The sequence below is a fragment of the Dermacentor andersoni genome, chromosome 8, assembly GCF_023375885.2.
Source record: "Dermacentor andersoni chromosome 8, qqDerAnde1_hic_scaffold, whole genome shotgun sequence".
Taxonomy (NCBI): Eukaryota; Metazoa; Arthropoda; class Arachnida; order Ixodida; family Ixodidae; genus Dermacentor; species Dermacentor andersoni.
Window position 1 is genome coordinate 57565653 of NC_092821.1, and position 24449 is coordinate 57590101.

At 44.9% G+C, this 24449-nt stretch overlaps 1 protein-coding gene across 2 annotated transcripts in view; it reads right to left on the minus strand.

Moving 5' to 3' along the window:
- Positions 1-24449, minus strand: part of LOC126526339 (uncharacterized) — a 91184-nt gene that overhangs the window by 14910 nt on the left and 51825 nt on the right. Inside the window, exons 12-16 of one of the 2 annotated variants that reach the window (XM_072289695.1) lie at positions 17122-18701; positions 14169-14481; positions 10018-10321; positions 3960-4098; positions 866-1114 (exon numbers count right to left, since the gene is read on the minus strand). In XM_072289695.1, the coding sequence (XP_072145796.1) occupies positions 866-1114; positions 3960-4098; positions 10018-10321; positions 14169-14481; positions 17122-18701 (2585 nt within the window). The remainder of the gene's footprint in view (positions 1-865; positions 1115-3959; positions 4099-10017; positions 10322-14168; positions 14482-17121; positions 18702-24449) is intronic. The other variant, XM_050174239.3, reaches the window with a different exon arrangement.

Here is a 24449-nt window from a genome sequence, read left to right on the forward strand (position 1 = left end):
GCCATATTGTTGATTTCTGCAGTGGCGGCATATTTAGCCAGTCACAGAGGACGTGGCAGCACCTGAGAGCCAATCAGAACTGACAAGGTACTACGGACAATACGGCGAAAATACAACGTCCAGAATGCCGACCTTGGCTGTACCACCACACTTGCAGCTTCCATAGAGAGTAGCACCAAGGTTCGTTCTATTAATTGCTGTAGGAAACTCTGTGCCATGCCTGAATAATTAATGCAGGTTGTCGTTCACTCGACACACCGCAGCTTTAAGGGCATGACAAAAAAATAAAATAAATAACGACTCACCAGATATGCACCTGTCAAGCTGTGAACGTCAAAATTTGCGAACATCCCGTGCATACAGTATAAGAAGGGGAAACAAGGAAAAATGGCATGCTAATTTTTTTTTGCTATTTCTTTCTTTTTTTTTTTTTTTTCCTGAACACAGCACCTTTTGCGGAATACAGATGCAGTTTATTAACAATGATTTACCTTTAGACACAACTCATTGCTTTTGAGATCACATTAATTCCTTATGCAAATTTCCTGTTGCCCACTTCGTCTGCTGCAGGAACTTGTCTGAATGAACTCTCTCCAAGCAGTTACCCCTCTGGTACCCTTTCACAACCAGAAGACTTCCCAAGGGTACGGGTGCAGAGACCAACCACTGAAACTGTTTCGTGGACAACTTATTGTAAAACTAGACAAGACATTCGTAGAATCTCAGAACAAGACTGAATTCATAAAATTCACAGAAAATTTGGCTGAGGTATGTGGATGGCTACGAATGGCGGCCATCCTCGCCAAGTGAAAGCATCCATCACTCAAACACTCCGTAGCCATCGTGGGCAGGTTCCGCCGCTCACCAGTGGGCAGCTCCTCCTCGTCTGTCGTGGGGAGGTCGTCGTGCGAGAGGGCCGCAATGCAGTAGAGGGGAGACGCTGCAGCAGACCCGAAGGTGCTTCCGAGCTTGGTGATGCGCGGACGCACGGGCAGGCTGCGCAGCCCCCGGTGGCCCCTGGGGGGCAGCTCATCCTCCTCCTCGCTGCTGCTGCTGCTGCCCCCATTGGTGGCTTCGGGAAACTCCTCGTCCAGACAGAGCGGGAACTCCCAGTCTGCACAGGGCACGTCTGCTTGATCAATACCACACACAATGACTGGTGCCGTTTGAGAAAAGGCACGCTAAAGGCAAGCGCCGCAGTTAAAGCTTGATGTAGCCGAGTCAGTCAAATCGGCACTTCTTCATATTGAAATTTCGTCATACTGAAATTCTCCCTTTTATGAAAATAAGTACAGCTGCTGAAGGATTTTTCTTGCATGGAAGGGACTGTAAGAATACCCGAATTATCGAGCAATCAGAAAAGTGCATTTCAATGACAAAGAAAATCATCTCAGTAGCACGGTATTCGACAACTACCCGCAGGTTTACAGTTTTATCAGCTGTATCATCATCAGCCTATTTTTATGTCCACTGCAGGATGAAAGCCTCTCCCAGTGATCTTTGATTACCCATGTCTTACGCCAACTGATTGCAACTTGTGCTTGCAAATTCAGTAACTTCGTCACCCCACGTAAACTGCTGCCATCATCAACTGTGCTTCCCTTGGCGCCCATTCTGTAACTCCAATGGTGCACCAGTTGTCAACCCTATGCATTGCATGGCCTGCCCAGCCCCATTTTTTTTTTCTCTAAAGGTCAACTACTTAATGCATTTGGCCTTATTCATTTAGAATGATACATCTTTTTTGTGAAGCTCATTGCATGATAGCTGGGACATCCTATATATTAGGGACATAGTAATTCTTTAAATTCAGTGGTTAACATGCTGTAAGAAGCGCAGGTGCAAGTACAAAAACAAAAACGTTTAGCCTTACATTTCAGCCAGGGACACGCCTTACAAGCACAATTTCTCTTGAAGGCAGTGCCTATGGGTACTGTTTTCGATCTTGACAGCATAAAACTAATTTTTTAAGGTGTCATGTGTCCAAACCATATGGAAAACAAAAATTTTTTTTTTTTTTTTTGCACTGTACACTAATTCAGGTACATGAGCAAGTAACTCAGCACACGAGCATCTCTGTCTTCAGCCGGCATCTAAATGCAGCTGCCTAGGCCAGGCTCAGACCTGTGACTTTGAGCACAGCCTACCCACTAGCTATCTACACTGTCTGAAACGAGGCTTTGTTTTGCATGGTTTAAAATGTCATCAGAGTTAGCTTTTAAATGGCCTCTAAGCCACTCTCTCTAGAAGACGTAAATACTGTCAATACTGAGCGTCGTGTTAGCACTCAGTTATTTTTCTTGATAACAACGTTGAATTCCGATTATACCGATACACACATTTTGACTGCACAATGTTGCTGCCACACACGCAGTGAAAAACACGCTACAAGAAATGAATGAAATCGGCTTATTTGTTCATAACAGGAAAGTAAGACGAGGAGGTACAGTGGGCGTGTGACTGCATGAAAAAGGTGACCTAGCAGACTGACTGATGTCGTTTGACTATGAACCAATTGACAGTTTTGCTCACGTGACGCCACTTGCATGACCCTGTTTGCCCTGAACTGAATAAGCCCATAGAGGAGCATGCAACTGTTCCTTTCATAGCAATTCTATCGTGATTGGAAGCATGTTGCAAATAAATAAATAAAATAAAAAGTTGACAGTCACTTTAGCCTACACTAAAGAGGATGAAAAGGCAAAAGCCTTCACACTCACAAGACATTCATTACATTACTTGACATTTTCATTCGAATGAGCTGTTACTACGTATTACTTGTTTTCTTTCACAAAAGATTGTGGGTTCAAGTGCCTTAACTCTACCTTAATTAACTGTGCCTTAATTAAATTCACCCTAATGAGGTGGTAGTCGAACCGCTACCAAAGGTAGCAGGTTCGACAGGAATCCAACTTCGCCATATCTCCAAGTGGGTTCGACTCCCACCAAAGGTCATGGGTTCGAATGCCTTCATTAAATCTATCTTAATTAGCTTTGCCTTAATTAACACCACAAATTGTGCTGATGTTTCTTCGACTCTGCTTCACGCTTTATTATAAAGAAATTGATGACCTAATTCCTTCTAATTAACACCAAAGGATGTGGGTCTTAGTTAACCATGCCTTAATTAACAATACAGGTCGCGGGTATGGCTCCCACCAAAGGTTGAGGGTTCAACTCCCCATGAATTATGCCGGGCATCGGATTGTTCAACCCATGTGCCATCTAAGGCTCATGGGTAAATATCTAGGCCCTAGGCTGAATCTAGGCTGGCCCCGATTCTAAGCCGACCCATGAATGTCCGAAGCCAGAAAAAAAAGAAGGAAAAAAAAAAAACTTCCCTTGTATGCAGGCCGAACAAAAAAAGTGAGGAAAGTGTTCACAAAATGAAAATAGCATTTATTCAATATGAACATGCCGAGCTCGCTCTACGTCATCGCTGCTAGCCTCGTCACTGTCATCTCCTTATTACAGCACACGCAAAAAGCATCTCCTGTTGCCCCCTCCAACGATAGAGGTTTTTGTCACCGATGCTGAAGTCCTGCCCGCCTTGTATGTTTGACAATGCCTCTGCGGCTAGCACAACTTATCGTTTGAAAGCATTATAGTGGCATCGACCGTTTGGTGCCATTACGATAACGCCACGCTGCACACTAATATGATACGGGTCAAAATAGCGACATCACTTGTGCACTGCCGTGGTTAGTAGCAACTGTGGTACTGACTATTCTAGAGGGCCCTAGCTATGCACCACATTTATCACTTTTTACTAAAAACTGGTGCGACGTTAAAAATACTGGTATCTAAGCCGACCCTAGAGTTTGGTAGAAGATTATTTGAAAAGAACTATTGCCCCAGATTTGAATAAATACAGCAAGGGGTGGTTCAGAGGCACTTTTAAGGCACTTTTTGATGGATGCACTCCAGAACAGCTGCAGTGAGAAAACAGCGTTTTTCACCTCTGAGGCCAGCGTAGTCAAAGGCTGACGGGGGCGCAGATGGGGGTGGTGAAGGAGGCACCTCCTCGTCGGCCGAGTAGTGATGCACCGAGGAAATAACGTCGTGGAATGACACCGTCTTGCGCAGCGAAGTTGAGCCCTGCGCCAAGTGACAGACACCCACTCTTCAGCACAGCTGTGCTACTTCTCTTCAAGACTCAACAATACAGGTGATGGAAATGCTGACATAAGTAGAGGCCAGATTTTCAAGCACTATTATATAAGTTTTGGGAGCCTCAAACAGGCACTCGAAGGCCAATTTAAGCACTATCGAGGCCGGAAGAGTCAGCGTGAACTGTTCACAAACCATGACGTGTTTTAGGTACTGAATGTGTGTAGCCTCATTTCTAAGGCAGGAAACTGACGTATCGCATTCATTTGCAAGATGTGAAAGGCAGCAACCGTATTATGCAAGCCATCGAGGCTTTGCTGAGCAGATGAGAGGCTGCTTTTTTTGTCTACCCACATACTGCATCCGACACGCTCAATACCACTGCTGTGGCACTATGAGAAGGTACTATAGCGTATATTTAATAGCCAAACTCCCCTGCTTACACTGGCGCATCAAGTGAAGAAAGCACGAAAAATCTAAAATGCGGCATAGAAGTGGCTGAACGATTAGTGAGAAGGGATAGAATCTGTGCCTAATGTAATAAAGTCAACAAATGGTACAATAAAAATATGAAGTGTTGAATAGTGTTTGTTTACAAATAGTTGTAAAATGAAAATGAGTGCATGACATGGAGAGACATGACTTGAAGATTTTAAAATTTTCATATAGTTGATAGCTTCAAGCACTCTGGGATTCTTCAGTGTTCACTTGTAAAGACTTCCTAAATTAGAAGTGTGTGAACATCAAAATTTTCTAATACAAATGGAATATGTATACCTTATATCGAATAATGATATGCACATGAATATATTAGCAAGTTGGTTTATTTTGACATGCTGGAACATTGTAATTACATTGTCACTTGTAAAAAAATTAAACTAGTAAGCCGTTACACTAAAAGATTGTGCATTTTGCTCTTGTTAGCTTCGGACTTGGAGTAATTTCCGCCAGTTATCGGTTCTTGCCAACCTGTGCCTTATTATACGGCATCCATTTCCCATAGGAGGCATATTACCCTGTGCCAGTCGTCACTCATCGCATTTGCTGTCAAGCAATAAGCTCAGGATTGGGGCTGGCACCTGCAAAGGAGTACATCCTCGCTGTTTGTAAACCCGTGCCCCTTGCTACTGAGAGGCTGGCTTTCCTGCGAAGCTTCTACATCCAGTGGCTAAGTGTGTTTTACAGGCGAAATTTCGCCAGCAGCATGGAATTATCACAAAATTCAGCACAATATCAGACACACTTAAATCAGATAAAGATAAACACTAAGAACCACGTTTCCTCCCGCACTGCCAGCAAATACATTCTACTTGTTTCGAATATTCCTATCCAATCGAATATTTGAGAATTTTCAAATGCGTAGTTTTCAAATCGAATTCGAAATTATTGAATATTTGCACACGCTTACCTCAATTTATTCGAGCATAATAAAATACATGTTTCTTGTGCAAGGCAGATCATACCGTTGCATACACTTATTTAACAGCTCCTGCCACAATCCTGCGATGCCACGTGAAATGTTAGAACTCTTAAGCACTTCTTGTATATAGCTGACTTTATTCTTCACAAGGTGTTTTTCTCTAACACGCCAGAGCTTAAGAGAATATAGCTCCTTGTGCACATGCTTATTTAATAGGCTTGTGCAAATACAAATGTTTTGGTTCAAAGCAAAGTCAAAGCAAATTGTAATTAGTGTCAAATAATTTTGAAGTGAGTAGTAGTTCAAATAGCTGTGGGATTTGCTTAAGGCCTTAATATGAGAGTGACATGTTGACCAAATCGAAGAAAAGTTGGTTCTTGTTGTATCATCTGCTATGACGGGAAGAGTGGTTCACTACATTTGAAATTAAGCACGCAAGCTAATGAACTTGGGCGGCGACCTTTGAAAAACTTGTGTCATTCTGAAATTTGTACAGGCATGATCGTACCACCAAGATTCTACTGTACACCAAACAAGCTCATCCTCATATGTGCCAGCCGTATTGACAAGTGGGTGTATCTCACAAGCTTGAAGACAATAGGTGAAGCCGCTCACGCCCTGTCAATTGTTGCATGAATGTGCAATGGCACCAACACTAGGAGGCAGCTTTAGTTCGAGGCCACCTCCAATTTCCATATTCAAGTACAAGCAAAATGTAGAAATGCTTTTATGAGACCGATTTGAATGAAATGTCTCACATTTGAGAGAGGAAAGTAAATTCTAGCATTCTAGTAACCAAACTTTATATTTGTCTGGAATTTTCTCACTAAAATTTCCGAAATATGGACATTAAAAAGAAGAAATTGAAGCACAAGGTTGACAAATATGTAACTCCGCACAAAAGACAGACATTGCAGTTCCGTAGGCTGCATTCATTAGAGCATCTAAAGTGAACAAATTGGATATGTGAATTTACAGCTTACAGGACGTTACAATGTTTAAAAGAGTCTTGCATAAATTCTACTTACTACCGTATCTACTCGCATAATGATCGCACTTTCTTGTAAAAAAAAATTGCTGCAAATTCAGGGGTGCAATCATTACACAGGTTAAATTTCCCACGAAAAGAAATTTTTTTTCATCCCGCATTTGCTGCGGGAAGACAACGGGTCAACAAACAGGTGGCTGCCGCTGTAAGTGTGGGACACTAAAACAATAATGGCGGCTGGCGAAGCAAGCTGAACGCGCCGAATGCAATTTTTTTCTTTTTGCGAGTGCATTACGCGCCGAATGCAATTTTTTTCTTTTCGCGAGTGCATTACGCGCATTGAAACAGTTCCTTCCATACCAGCCATGAATAATATCATTAATATCGGCAAGTCTGTGGCAATAACATAGCCATGTCCACTTTGAGGGGACAGAAACAGAGATGGGCGTGCTTAGCTACCAGTGACAGGAACACATGGTGGGCACGCTGTGGAAACTGCGGCATTTGACTTGACTACTATCTTAATACAACACGCTTCCGCAATGGGTGGGCGAATATCTTAGCTGTGTTACAAGCGTCGGCATATGAATAGGGTACACTTCTAACGTATCAGTGTAAACGTGGCTACTATCGTTGCTGCTCGCGATTTGTTGCGTGACCACGAGTGCAGACGAGAAGAATAGAAAGGTGCCTTTTTTGTTGTTGTTGTTGTTGACCACAACCATTATAAAGCCTACAAATAATAAAGCCAAGGCAAGTTTGGTTGAAGCTTTTTTTTTTTTTTTTCATGGAAGTGCGGAAAGTGATGAAAAGAATAAAATGGGGCATCTGCTTAAGAATGTTTGGTGCGTGCAGACCACTTGGCACGTCTTGAAGAGTCGTTCGCGTAGCATTCGACAGCATTCAACAGATAGTAAGCGCGATCATCATTAGCTAGACTTGACACACGAAATATTGCTGCGGCAAGTTCGAGGTGCGATCATTACACGAGAAAGGAAAAAATCCACTTTTGACGACAAAACTGAGGGGTGCGATCATTAAGCGAGTGCAATCATTGTGCAAGTAAATATGGTAATTATTAGTATATTTCAGAGCCGTGCGTAATACATCAATTTTGCCCACTCTAGATGTATGAATAGATGCAGTCTACAGGATTTATATTGTTTCTGATTGCCAAGTTACAGAGTTGTAAACCTAACACTTTAGTTTTCTTTTTCACAAATTTCAAGAATTATTCTAAAACAGTTACTGCATAAATTGAAAGTTTACTTGCTACAGTTACTAGAGATAATTTTTTTTTCTTTTTAAGTATAAGAAAACCTAATCAAAGTTGGTGCAGTGGTTGCTGAACAAGCTATCTCCGTATCCCCATGTACACTTAGATAGGAACTTTCAAGCTAAAACTTCCTCAAAGTTTATATCAATGGCATGATCAACATTATTGTGACATCACAATGCAGAGCAAAATATTGTCAAGTTAAGATGGTGAAGAACTAGGCGGTGGTGCAGAAGCCAGTCATAAAACTGACTCTTTACTGGGCAAATCTGCGCCCACAAAAAGCAAGTTACACTAGAACAGAACAATAGTGACAAGCATATACACTAATCGCCGAAAATCTGATCTGCAGGTCAAGCGCGTCTACATCAGTTGACGAAGATTACAGCATCATTGCTGGTGCTCACATATGTTCTAGAATGTACAAGACTATGCGCAACTATCGTTCTGTTTACTGCGCTATACTGTTACACAAAGGACAAAACAAAAAAACTGACGCACATGGTATCGCGCACGCTGTCTGATTCACAATGTTTGGTGACAACATAGGCAACAGATAGAATCTGCGATAACATTCGAGAGAGTTCAGATGCATGCAGGTGCGTCTCGCACCGAGCAATAACTTTAACTGTCATCATCAGGTGAAAAATGCTCCGCAAAGAAAGTTTAAACAAACGATAAAACAATGTACGTGGGTCAATCTGCTAATGGCATGCGTTGCTTACATTTTTTTAGCTGCACTCACACATGTGGCAGTTGCGGTGTTCGCAGAGATGGAGCAAGGCAATTGTATTGTGACACATTCACCGCAATGAGTACGTGAACCAAAACTGGTTCACAAGAACAATTGTCACAGTAAAATAACTTCAACAACACTGTCCAAGCACTTTCTCTATGGTCTAGAGAGCATACTTTCGTGAATCACAAGAAGCAATAATAATAATAATAATAATAATAATAATAATAATAATAATAATAATAATAATAATAATAATAATAAATAAAGTTAAGAAAAAAGTAGAAAGTGGCATGTCAGTAATTGTTCAAGCGCTTCTTTTTGGCGTTGCATTAAAGGGACCCTGACCAGGCCTCATAGCTAATTTTTGTAATGCACTAGAAGTAGGGTACCAGTTAGGGACGATCTTATCGCAAGAAGTTTTCAAACTGGATAATTGTTAGAGCAGATTGGAAAAATTGAAACCTCATGTTGCCATGCTGCCAGGAGGGGAGTTTCCCTGCCCACGTCGACACTCTCCTTTCGCCTTGACCAGCATCTGCAAGTGCAATTTCTTGCCTGCCTTCTGCTATACCACAGCCCAGAGGCAGCGTCTCGTTTATGTCACGAGTCCCACTTCACTTTCCTTTCTTCTATTCTTTTTTTGGTGCCTAACGCATTCCCAGTGGCAGTATTGTGCATTCTGCATTGGACAATTTAACAATGTCATGCCATAATCAGTGATGTTGCAGGCAGCACGTCTTGCGCAGAGGCAGTTGGGTCAATCACCTTGACCCTCTAACTGGAAGCATGATTCCATCAAGAGGAACGGCATGCGGGCTTCTGCTTGAAATTTCAGCCGTTTTTGTGTCATGCAACTGTTCAGAAGCGCATTTATTCGAATATAAAGCAAGGTTTCTTTCTTTTTTTTCACGAATCCTTAGCTTGAAAGCCTCAATCATCACCTTAAATGTGAATTTTGCCTTTAGGTGTAGTACCTTCATGGCAGCACGAATTTCGCCTGATAATGTGGTTTCGCCGACACCACGAAGGCACACTATCAGGTGAAATATGCACTACTGTGAAGCCACACCTAAAGGTAAAATTTGCATTTAACTCGCACTCATCATGTTGAAGCTCCTTTCCTGCCTTTTCATGGTCGATATTTTGCATTTTGGTTGTGTTAGTAATTCAATACTTGGGGCAATCCCGGCAGAGTCTGAATGATGTGTAAGCTACTCTATATCACCTTGTACTAGTGTGCATACTTCAGTTCCTTTTTCTTGGGTGCCACAACGGCACCCTCGCCTTATAATCGTTGCCGCCTTATAATCAAATACATACGACACTTTGCAGAGACGATTGCCACTGCGTGGTCTACCTGCTGCATTTGTCAGCTTGCAATTCCCGAACGTGGCCATTGAGGAGGCGCCACATGCCTTGATGTCTGCTCGGTCCTGAAATTTAACACTCAGATCGTGCCACGGGCATCTTCTTAAGGTGCGCACCTTTCCAGAAACGGGCTTGCGTCTGTTGCCGCTGGCAGACTTGAGAGCAGACTTGGTGGGCGTGGCCCTACGGTCCCAAGTACTGGCATGCCTCGGGGAGGTGGGGCTGCCTTCCAGGCTGCGGGGTCGCTTAGCAGGAGACGCTGTTACAGCAGTGCTTCCTGCTTTCACTACGCTGTCTGCCGTGCCATCTGCCTCGTCCTGTGCCAGGCACTCAAACGATCCAGACGTAGAGGTGCACGACGTTCCCGTGCTACTCGTGTCGTCCGTGTCTTCAGCATCGTCGTCCAAGCCATCTTGCTTCCTGCAAATGCCACAGCATTGTTGACACCTTATATCAAGTTTAATATAATGCGAGCAAAACGTTCAAACCTGTGCATAAAACAGTTGCAAGGTCCCAACGTTAATCGATATGGGTAAGATCTCCCATGCTATCAAAAATAGAGAGAAACAAAAAAATAAAGCTGGCCACATGAAAAAAATGCATGAACAGAAAAATCAAAACTTTAGCAGTGTAAGGCAGGAAAATGCTGACAAGCATATGTGATTAATCGCGGAATAAAAGGCCTGCTCCAACATTCAATTCAATTTTATTAAGTAAATTAGTACAAAGACAGCTGTATACAGGACGGGATAAAGTTTAAAAGAAGCTGCAGATTTCGTGCAAGGATCTTAAGTTAACTTGTCAAGAGATAAAACATCTCCAAGATGTGTCCAATAAAATCTCCAATGAATAATGCCAGGACAATTTTGTAATTTTCTTTTAACAAAGGAACTTGGCAGTTAAAGTTAACAGGAAGACGACACTGTTAGCCCCTTTTAGTTACTGGTGCGGCTTATGTGTGTGGGAAAATGTAAAATATTACTAACCTCCCTCAAAGCATGGGCACACCACCTACAGCACACAACTTCAACTGCTGTGAAGAGGAGGAGGAACTGACCTCATTCCACACCACAGAAACAACATTTTGTGCGACTAGCGCCGGACACATAGACAAACGCTAGCTTTTTCGCACAGTGCTAAGGAATGCCATTGCTTGTAGACGGCGATGCGCCTGATGCTAGCGACATGAAATCCCGCGAAAGCAAACGTACCCCCGAAAGTGGTCATCCGAAGATATGGCACACTTCTTTAGCCACTCGTGGAATAAAGTCACTTCTTTTCTAGCAAATATCGATATTTCCAACTCCCTATCATTCAGACTTATGGTGGACCCCGTTGAGCCCGAATTGTTGGTCAGCCTGAAGGTAGGTAACCCGAAGTTCGATTTATGAAGTGGCTTTAGTCATGCGCGCTACACGCGTCTGCCACTCACGTCTGCGCAGTCACTCATTGTGGCGCACTTCGGCGTATAATTGTGCTGTCTTATCAGGATGGCACATGAAATCTTGTTTGGAGCAAACTGGCACATCTGGCACAGGAGTGGTAGCACTTTGCATTTTTATCCTATCGAAATGCCACCCCGGCGTCCAGGATGTCATTCTGTGCCCTCGGGCTCTTCGGCACAACACCAAAGAGCAAGATATTCTTGTCAACTTGCCAAATCTTTGCAGAAGAAACATTAGATGATGACTGCACGTGATTTTGTAATTCATAAAATTTGGGCGTGAGCTAGAGGGCCATGTTGAATGTTATAATTATAGTTTTCTATGTTATAATCAAGAAAAAAGAACATTTATTTTGTGCCCTTTTCTTTCAATGTCTCTCTTCCTGCTTTTGAAAGCAGAAAGACATTCGAAGGCCATACTTTTCTAACGACATACAATTACAGAATTTCACTATTGAATATGCAAACCCAGAATAAAGAACAATATTCTGCGCATGCTCTTTGCAAACACCAACTGCCCTGAAGGAAAACATTTTTTTGGGGGCACAATGAGAAGCACTGATGCGATAGCTGGCGAAATGCAATGTGCACTAAGCCTTAGCCTGTTTCGCGCAGTGTTTGTTGGAGTGAACATTTACAGGTGCAAGCAAGCAATTTCCTTTTGAGAAGTAAGAGTGCAAGTTGTATTCGTTTGTGGAAGCTGGCAAAACAAAATGACTGCTTTTATTTCTCCCCTTACCTAACCACACTTAGCCACTGCTCTTTATTACAACCCTTTCTCTTCTTAACCCTCTATTGCATGGTGTCCCATATTTGGCACATACCGGTCACCATTTTTTTTTTTTTTTCGTGTGTGAGATTCCCAGATGAGAATGTGATATCGTCAGAGTAATTCTCATGGTGATGTGCACTTATTATGGGCAAGTGCTGCCACCTCTTGAGCGACACGCAAAACAGAGGTGAAGTAGATTTTGGGAAGCGACGTGAAACTTGGAGGGGGCAAACACGAGCAACTGGTATTTTTTTTTCTCTGAAAATTTCCACCGCAGAAACATAGAAAAATTATTTTGGCATATTTTTTGGTGTCACCAATTCAAGCCAGTTATTAGTTTTCTCAATTTCGTCTGCAACTACAGCAGAGAACCCGAAATCGGTGTGTGCCATATTTGGCACAGTATGAACTTGAAAGACAAAATATGGTAACGTGCTGCCATCTGTTCAATAGCCCGAAGCGGCAGGTCACTCTATCACAAGATGGAATTTTGTCGATCGGTACGATGAGGGCGAATTGTCAACCAAACTGCTACCTGAAAAGCGAAAAGGAACTGAAATGTAAAGGACGTGGTGCTTCAGAGGCACTCACAAGCGTGATAGATGATGTGGAGTTATCGCGTGTGTGGTGGTACGATAGCCGCGCCGTGACATTTCTGTCGAGCTTTGCTGGGAGAGATCCAGTCTAAAAGACTAAGCACTGGTTTAACTCCGCCAAGGAGTTTCGCGAAATTGATTGCCCCAGCGTAGTAAAGGTCCACAACAGGCACATGGGCGGGGTCGACCTGCTGGACTCACAGCTTGGACTTTACCGCATACATATCAGGTCGAAGAAATGGCACTTACGAATTTTTATGCATATGCTAGACTTATCGGTAGTAGCAGCATGGCTATTGTACAGGAGGGTGCAGGAGCAGCTTGGGAAGAAACAAGTAATACCGCTGGCTCAATTCAAAGCAGAAATTGCAGAATGCCTTACCTCGCATAACAAGTGCCTACCCAACAAGCGACCAGGAAGGCCTTCTAGTCAAGAGATCGAATTCCAGGTTCAAGTCAAAAAAGCACAGGGACAAGTGGCCGCAATGCCACCCAAAGACGACCGATCTGACCAAGTCAGCCACTGGCCAGAATTTGATGAGAAGAAACAAAGATGTAAGCGGCCATCTTGCACAAACAAGTCATCGGTAAGACAGAGGAAGTGCAACATTCATCCGTGCCTGAACGCAGCAAACAACTGTTTCATTTCATTCCACACATCGTGCTAAAAAGACCGCCGTCCGTGAAGCTTTGTTTTCCGCCCATGGCAGCAAGAGCGCTCGGCCATCTTCATGGTGTGCCATATTTGGCACAAAGCTGTATCTTTATTAATACAGTCGTTATAACACTGAAACTTTTTGTATATGTGTTTGTTCATTCAATTAATAATAAAAGCTGAAAAATATCATTTTTAAAATGAATTTTTCATAATTCATGCAATAGATTGCTAATGCTGGATTCGTCTAGCTTTTCTCAAATTTCTGTTTGAGCTAACCTACTAATAGGCCTTACGCTGTCTTTGAAGAACATAAAGTGACGTCAGCACCATCTAGCAAACATGAGAAGAAGTCATGCACTAGAACAAGACTGACGAAGATGAAGCGAACGCACTCAAATCATTGTCGTTACATGTAGAAGACGAAAACTAAGACTGCTCTGCAACTGGAGAAGCAGGAAGCTAGACTATGCCGGCTTGATCCAGAACACAGGAGTTCGAGTGGGCATTAGCCACTCAAGGCAGCTGCTGATGGAATCACATTCTCCAGGATCAGCGTTCTCCACTGATATAGCATCAGCAGAATGGCTAGGAGAGGCAGAATCCCTGATTGCCAATCTGTTGGTCACAAGTTTGAATCCTTGCAGCAGAGTGATATTTTCTCTTCTTTCATTTCCTTCTTTGTAACTTACTCAAAGGATTATGGGATTCCAGTAACGAACGGTGGCGGACACCAAAATGACCAGGTGAGTGAACCCGTAACACTTGTTGCAGTGAAAAACAAAAAAAAATTTGCCTACCTGTCGACCTGGTGTTTCCGTTCAGGTGTTCCCAGAGGGCTGCAGGCGTCCTCCTGCTCTTCCACGCCGGCAAGCACTTCGTGGCCGTCAAAGACTATACCAGCGGCTGGTCTGACGGTGATCTCGTGGGTAAGCATGTTGACCGTCAGGATCTCCTCTTCCTCCCCGCACATGGGCGAGTCCTCGAGCGGAGGCCACGCCGACCGCGGTGACGGCAGCACGCCTCCGCCGCCTTCAACACTGCTGTCCAGGACCGATGTGATGTCGTTGAGGTCGTACTCCACCAATCCTTCATCGTCACTGTCGTCTCCTGCTGGCCAAGAAAAAAAAAGCAGCTGGTCTTTCACGTTACGTATCACCCAGTTGCTTGCAACTCTTAGCAGCGCAATGAACTTATGAATGCCAACGAGATCCGCTTAAGGCAAGTTTTTTTAAGCTTGCTAAGACGCTTCCCGTTGTCTGAAAAAGTCCATATACCCATTCCACGCACTGGCGTGCTTGTTTTCTCTTACATTCAACATTGACTAGCATTCATTAAAGTTACACTCAACCAGCAGCCCACATAACACGAGGAAAATTGGAAAGCTTTACTGCCGTGACCTCGCTTCCAAGGAACACTCAGGTTTAGTCTCGCTTAGGCCTTTGAGGGTCACCCGTACAGCGGTGACTAAACGAGTGAAAAAACATGCCCTTTTTAAATGAAGCACCGTATAGCGTAGCTCTGGAGGTGCTGCAACCTTTCATAACTTATAAAAAAGAATTCTTGTTACGCTGCTGCCCCTCAGTGTCCGCCAAAACTAGCTGCGATTTCTCGCTTAGCTTTATGCTGGCTGTCACCGCTGTAGTTTGGAAGTATTCCTACTTTGTCTAGTTTACGGCTGCGTGCTTATGCCCGTGTCGTTACACTTCATAATCAGCACTCTCGCATGTGTCGTTTCAAGTTGCAGGCAATGGGAAAACTGATTTGTACCTTGTTTGTTATCACACAAAGCTCTGACGCGAGATGCTCACGTGCGTTGCTCTCTCTTAGGCATGCAATTATGTACTTTGTTTACAGCCGGGCCCTCACAAACCAGCGATACTGCCGCACGTGCACATCTGTTTACGAGACGCGCTAGAACTTTTGCAATCTCACCAATCAATATAATAGCCGATTGCTGCAAGTTTCTCGCTCGTTTCGTTTTTCTGATGCATGCACAGCCCTGACTTTGTTTGCAGCTGCTCACGTGGCATGCCTCGCTTTCACAATGGGATCCTGGGGCCGTGTTCTCGAGTGGTCCCCTTGATTTTCTATGCTCGCTCAATGGTTTGGACGCGGCTCGGAGGCCACCCGCACGGCTGTCATCTTTGCTGGTATCGCAACCACAGCTCGACACGATAAAAGCAGGAAAAGTAAATGCAATGTTTTAAGATATGTGCCCTACTTGTGCCAAACTTATTTAAAACATAAAAATAAGTTGTCTAAGATTTTTTAAATATATTTTATCCCTGTATTCAAAACTATGTGCAAAACTGCACACATTAAAGAAACTTGTGTCCCGTTTATTGTCACTTAAAAATTATGTTTGCATTTTTTCTCTGAGTCATTCGGAAAATGTAAATCTGCAATAAAAAAATGCAACCCGGGGTGACCGCATCCCTAGAAAAAATTTAGCCCTCAAAGGTTTAAGAACGAAAACTGGTTGACCTGGCAGTCCAGGAATTATAAAGCGTCCACACCAGAGCTTGAAGGAATTCGGTTTCATATTTCCACAAGGTCCGTGGCTTACACCCATATATCCCAGGAAAAACAAGAGCATTAACAACCTTGCAGGCTAACATTTTTATCTTTCGTATTTTTTTAATGTCCACCCATTGCTCTCTTTCCTAGAACTATTGCAGTCATTGATAAATCTTCAGAGGAAGTACCTACTACAGTCTACCGAGCTGATAAAATGCACCATGACGTTGGGTGCCACAGTGTAACAGGAAATTCGTGGTGTTCATAACATGGTTGGTTGGAAGAGCAGATGTTATCACGTATGTGGCAAATGTGCGCAAGATCATGGTAACATCAACACAACTCCCGAATGAATTTTTGTTGGTGTACAATATCGAAGCAACCTTTCATCGTAACTTCCAATGAGAAAAGTTGGAATACATGCCAAGAAAACATGCCATATTTGCACAATTCTAACGTGCACCCAATTTTCGCAGGTGTAAAGTAAGAAAATATAAGTGCACCTGATTTAAAATGCGCCAAACACTGGCCACCACACAGCTATGGCTACGTGGCAACTATTGAATCCACATATCCCACTAAACGTTGAATTTTTTTTCTTCTATATTCCACATTTAACATACACCAACATGATGATTCATGAGTTAGTGTTTCTTCTACATCACTACATTCCCGTGAAATGTGCTATTTACTGAATGTGTGATAGCCTGCCGAACAGCAGTGGGCTGCGGTGAATTCATTATTTTTACGTTTTCTGTGCAGATTGTCTCTCCTATAATTGCAGTTAATAGCATGCAATAAAGATGGGTTGTTATCAGTACCGAGTCTGTTGTCAACACTTTGCTTAGTCTTTTGCACTGTTCAATCGTCTTCAAATATTGAGCGATCACGTTTGAAATTCATGCTCCAGAGCAGGTTGGCACATCCCGGGTGGTTTGGTGCAGGATAGCACAAATGACAGCTCTTCCACCCCTGCCTGCTGGGCTTAGAAAAGACCGGCTGTATTTGCTCATAAGACATGTAACAATATGGTTTCAGACATTCAAATTAAAACAGTGAATAGCAGAAAACAAACACATATGAACAAGATAAACATAAGATGCCTGTTAAAAGTTCCCTACAGGCAACTTTAACTTTCGATTTGACTTCTGAACTTGCTAACAGCAGCTACCAGAGGTAACTTGGAACAGATTAAATGTCTATCATGAAAGACGTGCCAGCCAAAGAACTCACCGTCCTCCGGTGCTTCCAGTCCATTGCACAAATGCCCATTGGCCAGCACCGGCCCATTCTGCATTGCGTGTCGGTGCTGTGCTGCTGCTTCATTGGCAATCCTGCGCATCTCATCTACCGTGGAGTTCTCGGTGATTGCAAGCGAATCCTCGTAAGAGGAACCCCCCTTCCCCACATCATCGTCCATCGTCAGGTCCGAAAGTGCCGACTCTTCAATGTCATCCACGAGATTCCACGATGCACACTTTGGGATGGGAGACACGCTAGGGCTGGGACAGTCACCCGTCGGTGTCGAAGAACGCACACAATGTGCCCGCGGGCTCGCAAAGTTGTCATCGTCTGCCAGGGTCGCATCAGAGCACTCCGATGTGTTGTCGCCGTCCGGCATGGCAGTCAGAAACATAGTCTCCGACTCAGACACAGCACGTTCCAAGAGTTCCGGCACCAACTCGAAGCTCGATTCCTCAGACTCCGGCGCCGTCACGTACGAAGCACTGTCGCGGCTGTCATTGCTGCCACCTTGCGTTGCAGGCTCAGGGGCCGCGGCAGCAGGCGTCGACGTCTCAGAGTCGTCGCCGCTCTGGCTGCAATTCAAGACAGGGGGGCACAGATCAGTGTCGGCTTCCCGCCGGACATCTCCGGAGGAAGCATCTGGGGTGTTAGTGCTCAGCGTGCCACCGTCGATGGAGTTAGCGGCCGAAGGGGTCGGGAAACAGCCGTGTGCTGAAGTGCAACCACCACCAAACCGTCCCGCGACTCCGATGCGGCTACTTACGTCCTCGCGTGTTGCCAGGTTCCGCAAACCGCTGTCGCTTTCAACGGAACGTGGAACCACCTCCGTAACTTGCACCATGTCCCCGCCACCAACACCACCCCAGATACCCACGTTTGGAGACACCACACTGCCGCCGCCGACACCACCATTCAGAGCACCGTTCCCAGGAGCAGACATGGAAGATCCATCCTCGAGTCGCCTCCAGATGTCAGAGTCCGCCCCGAGGCTGCGTGGCTCACTGCCGCTGGCATCCACATCGTCAATGACGGTGATGCGGAACATTTCTGCCACTTTCTCAGGTCCTTCGCGAAGCAGGTCCTCTACGGAAGCACTCTTCTTGAAGCCGAGGGAGTTAAGCTCCCGCGAGTCGACGGACTCAGTGCCAAGGCTGTCCTGCCGCTGCATCGACTCACTGGGGAGGTCGACGGATGCTGTTGACCCGGACTCGGCAGCAAGGATTGCGTCCAAGTCGCGGATTGCTTCCGAGATGTGGAACGAGGTCAGTTCCTCCTCCTCTTCCACGGTCGGTTCAGTGCGGAGGTCCTCTGCGCTCCCATGCAGATTCTGGAGGCTGGCAGCCACGAAGTCGCTCTCGAAGCCAAGTCGAGACAGGGACATCGCAGCAGGGTGGTTCGGAGCAAGGTTGTGCTCTTTGACACGGTCCGGTCGCAGTGCAGCCCAGCGCGACTCGAAGTCGTGGGCATCGCTGTTCTCACGTTGAAGGTGGCCTAGAAGCTCACGGAGTTCGTGCACAGATGGCCGTTCGCCAGGGACTTCACTCCAGCACCAGGTGGCAACTTGGTACCTGCCACAAGCAGAAATGAATAGCAGTCAAATAGTCCATTCACTTCAACATTTAAATTCTGGGGCTTTACGTGCCAAAACCATGATCTGATTAAGAGACCACCTAGTGTTCTTCAATCTGCACCCAAGCCTAAGTACAAGAGCGCTTTGAGTTCTGCCCCCATTGAAATGCCGCTGCCATGGCCAGGATCGAACCTGCTACCTCGAGCTCAGCAACAACGCCACAGCCACTAAGCTACCGTGGTGAGTCGGTCTAATCGATTCATCAGCACTTCCCGAAGTAATTAAGAGTGTGCTGTGCCTCGCTATTCATTTCATCATGTCTGCACACTTGCATTTGTTAAATTAAAGAGGGTCGCAGTTTCACCCGAAACGCAAGGCACTGATTGTGATAGCAAATTAGTGGACAGCTAGCTGTACGAAGTAAGGATAGTAGTTTTATCAGCCATATAACCTTGTGAACATAGGTGTATTAACTAAATTAACAAGCATGGTGTCAGCGCGCACAGGCAAACACGAACACATCACACTTGATGACAGCGGAAACTTGCTGTCAAAATGCTGCAGTGAGGAATCCCGACAGCACCAGCGAGCGAATCGACCTTCGTGCTCCATCTTACATCAATGCGAACTTAGCCGCGAAAACAGAGCGCACGGCGGGCTTTCTTCCTGTCGCAGATGGCCTTCTAGACACAACAGCCCCGGCAGGCGCGTGCGGCCGCCCGGCCCAGAACTGCATTCTCCCCTCCCCTGCCTCCCAACCCTCCCTGCAGACCCTTGTGCATGATGGAAGACAGTTCGCTTCCTCCCTGCTTTCCTCACTTAGGTGCGCAAGATTGAGCCACGATTGCCGGCTCACCCGCGCAGGCTTCTACTTGCACATAGCACAGTGACGATTTTATCACCCTTAGACTTTATACGGAACCTCACCGCACCAGCAGAAATGCATCTGGACTGTCAATACAATTGCTATCTCAACAAATATTAAATTCTGGGGTTTTACATGCCAAAACCACCATACGATTATGAGGCACGCCGTAGTGAGAGACTCCGGAATAATTTTTACCACCTGGGGCTTTTTATGTTATCCCAATGCACAGGACACTGGCGCTTTCAGATTTCGCCCCAACTTAGATGTGGCTGACATGGCTGGGATTCGATCTCGAGCATCCCCTGCACTTGAGAGGGAAGACAGTGCCCAGCTCGTGCAAGATGTTCTGCACAATCTCAGAACTGGCACTTAAGTGCCGGGTGAATCGAATGGCCTTAGAATTTTAGAATCTCTACGCAGTGTAAGTTGCTTCTGAGGCACAGAGCAAGAATATGCGCTTCCAGGGCTACAACAAAATCACACTGTATCAATGAGAAAATGGAAATGTATTCGCACGTAATGTTCATCATCATCACTCTCGGAGAGCTCTCTATAGCTGTATATAAGACCGCAACATGTCGCCCTCCAGGTGGTCAACATGGCCGTTCACATTTCTTGAACAACTCTGCAACCATTGTGAATGGGATGGCGAGCCATGCCTAGACTAATCAACTGCTCATTTCATCCTGCGATGCATGCAAGTCTCCAGGATGTTGATAAGGCATGATGTGGCTCTGTTGCTGGTAGCTTAGCATACCAAGCAATTCTCTTGAATGAGCTTTCATAAAATGAAAGAAAAGGAAAACAGAGCATCATCATTACTGACCTGTAAGTAAGCTTGCTCTATTAGCATGTTGCAGTGTCAATAGCGCTAACAAAAAGTTGCTGTTGCCTCCAACATAGTATTGTACCCAACTGACGTTTGGGCAAAATTTACACCCACTTTCCTGGAGAAAACGCGCATGGTATAATTGAATAATTACGGTACCTTGACATTGTTTTTTTGGTACAGTTATAGTTAGCGAGACTGCTATTTTTGTTATCGTTAATGCTTTGTCACTTCTTTACTATTCATGCTACTGGCATATGTAACTGCCTCTGCTTTAATGTAGTTAGTAGGGCTGCTCGACTATTGGAATATTACTGAATCAGATCAAACAGCAAACATATTAAATAATTAAATTTGCGAATCGAATATCTACTATTCAATTTTACGAGCATCCATTATGCTGGTTGTAAAGGCCTGCACAGCAACTCGCGTGTGCTGCTTAGGCCCCCATGCTCGACGCTATGCAAGTGGACACCTTATTTCATTGTTTTCGGTGCAAAAGGTGCGCCGAGCACATCGCGGTTGGGTCACCCTGGTTAAGACAGCTGTGGTCTCAGTTTTCGCGAGCGCTGCGGCCCTTCTGCATGTCGGCCCAATGCGGGCATCGCACACACAGCCCCCAAACACCACATTTTGCAGAAAGGCAGCAGTCTGCCAGAGCCGCCCCTGTCAGTAAAAGGTTCATCCAGGTCGACAGGACCAATCAAAGCGCTAATTGGCGTGGACAGAGGGATCCACAACAAGCCGTACAACATGCCGTACTTGCTCGACCAAATGTGCATTGTATTCCTACATGCTGTATTGTTATGTACCCCACTCCTGCCTAAAGCCTGACATCCAGGCTGGCAGTATGAAATAAATAAAATAAAATAAATAAAATAAATAAAATAGAAGCAGCGCGTATTTCGGGAAGTGCGAAAGCATGAGTGATGATCAGGCCGATTAGCCGCCGGAAGGCAGGCAGATCGTGTTAGATACACAGAGGTGAACTGACAGGGTGTCTACCAAGCTGGCATTTCTAAATTCCCTGAGTGTCCTTGCAAAATTCCCCGAGACAGAACTTCGTTTTACGTCAAGAGGGCTGACACCATGTCGCCTGATTTCGTCACTCTCTAGTAAGCATGCTAAAAATTTTAAAAACGACTTAATCTAGTTTGAATAGTAAGAAGTAGTGCTTATTTTACTCAAAAAGAAATCAGAAGGGACGGGTTAATAAAATGCACAGCTAATAGAACATCTCTGAAAAAAATGGCAAAACTCAATGTAAATCGAGTCGAACATTCTCAAATACAGTAAAACCTTGTTAATTCGAACTCTGTTTATTCGAAATCCCGCGTAATTCGAAGTTTTTCGGCGGTCCCAACAGTTTGCATGCAAATTTTGCCGGATAATTTGAACAGTCAGCGTGCCCATATCCGGATAATACGTCAGTTTAAACCATGGCCTCCGTGATCCACAACAACAAAAAAATATTAGTGTGCCAGTCTCTGAGGCCAGTATAGGTGCCGGAGTGGCAGCCAGGCGGCACTTTAAATCAACTTTCTGTTTCCGGTGAACATTGTGCGCAGTTTTGTGGAGTGTAGCGGCGGTAACAGTGAATTGCTGCGCACTGTAAGCAGGTCGCAGCCTACGGTGCAGCTACTGCGCCAAGCTACCGCGCCAAGCAGTCATGCATCGATGACTACCGTATTTACACGATTGTAAGTCGACCACTTTTTTTAAATTTGAAAATCTGATGTGGGGGTCGACTTACAATCAAAATCAAAACATGGCAACGCCAAAAAAGCGAGACCAACGGGAGCTACAAAGTAGTTAGAGTTCTATGTTTGCTCTATGGCCCTACCCATAGCTTTTCGCTATCCCACATGTTTGTTCGCTTTTCGGAAGGGTTTTTCAACATTTTTGAGAGTTTTACAGTGCACACAACACCACACATGAGGGGGTATCGATAGTTGATGGAAGCGCCGCTGCTCTATTCGCGGCGGCACCCTCAGTACGGCGGCGCTTGTGGGGAGTATCGGTAGTTCATAGAAGAGCAGACACCACTCGCGGGTTTCTCTTTGCCTGTTGCGCTTAGCTATCTCTATAGTTTGACGAAAGGGATTGGTTTCACGCGTTCCACTTGACTGCTGGCTACGTGCTACTTCTATGCTTCCTCAGTCATCATGAGTGCTCCAGGCCCACTAATAATTCAGCCCTCGTTCACAGCAGCGTTCAAGGGGGCTGCCATCCTTTACGCCGAAGAAACAAATCACTGCGCAGCGGGCCGCAAGTTCGATGTTTCTGAACGGGTGGTGCGAGAGTGGCGACTGCAGTGAAGCGAAATTTTCACCTGTGACGGCAAGTGAGGAATTTCTTATGTGCCAATGTCTGGACGCTTTCCGGAGCTGTAGGCTAAGCTTGCGGCGTACGTCGCTGAAATGCGCAATCGGTCCCTGCCAGTGAAGTGTGACATGGTCATGAAACAAGCCCGGATCTTTGCCTTTTAAGGACCTGCTCCGCTGTGAGTACAAGTGGCTAGCGGCAAAAGACCGCGAAATTACGCCAACCGGACCTGTCAAAAGAGCCTCCCTGACGGCTGCATGTGGTTGGGTGCATTCGGCGTGGGCTGCTGTCGTGGTGCGGTCGTGGTGCGGTCGTTTGCCAAATGTGAAATTTCACGGGACGACGACGCGCTGTGGGACCGTAGCAACGATGATGATGGCAGCACTAGTGAAGATGAGTAGTCCAGTGACCATGTCAGCTACTAATAAATTTCCATTATCGCATGCGCCCTCAAGTATGCTCTCCTTTTTTTTTTTTTTTTTCCTGACGCGATATGGGGGGGTCGACTTACATTCGAGTCGCCTTACAATAGTGCAAGTACGGTACTTCAAGTGACCGTTTTTCAAGCGAAATAAAGGTGCAGTGTTGATACAGCCACATTTCGCAAGTTTTTTTCTCGTTTTTCGTCCATTTTTGATAATTCGAAAACCCGGTTAATTCGATGATTTTTCGCGGTCCGACGGACTTCGATTTAACGAGGTTCTACTGTACGAATAAAACGGAGATGCATACAGAAAAAAATATTTTCGAATATCCTTTTTAGTCACGAATTATGATCGACTGTCGATACATGTGTGAGAAATAGATGGTGCTTGAGACTTCACTGAAAGCAAATCAACGTGGCGAAATGACTTGGGAGCATTTTATGATGAGTCATCATAATTACAGAGTAACTATATATATGAATATTGTAAAGTCAGTCATGCTACATTTTTTGATCAAAATTATTAAATGTCCCACTCGAATTACATCCACAAATTATTCACCGGCCTCAAGCATTTCAAGAAAGAAAAAAAAAAAGAAAAATTCGAGGTCGCTACCGACATGCCCCAAGTCAACTACACATAAAACACGGTAGTGCCTTCACCAAAGCGGTACTCTGTAATGATACATATCACTCAGAAGTATAATGGAAGTAATTTAGGTTATCAGAATGTTCGATTTACCCTAAGCTTAATGTTCGTGCTCTATTCCTTGCTACCACTGCACAGAAATGGCAAAAATAGGTCGCATCCACAAATGCGGCCGCCCTGAGTGAAGGGAATACGAGCTATTTCTATCAACTGATAGCTAGCTCAATGGTATGAGGCCCGAACTTTGTCACAACTGAGATTCTCTAACAGATGGTGCGTCAACCTCAACTGCCCTTACATATTTTCAGCCCGCGAACAATGCCTCACTGTTGTGTTTCAGTGCTTTCAAGAGTTTATTTTGGTTTGGATGAGGGACACCTGCATCTTGGCGTCAGCCAACACTTCGCTTTTTGAGCTGAAGCTCCTTCAAAGTGGCGGTGGAATGCTTCCTTTCTCAATCATTCCTCAATGCGTAGGTCCCTTCTGTTTTCGTCCTCCTTCTGCTACTGTTCGCCCCACCGACCATTGCAATTGCCCTCTTGGTCAGATGCACAGTCAACGTCTGATTCTTCCAACACTCTAGGGTCCACGAAAACATCCGAAAGAATAAACGCACATCTTTTACTGTGCTAATCGGCTCAAATCGTTACA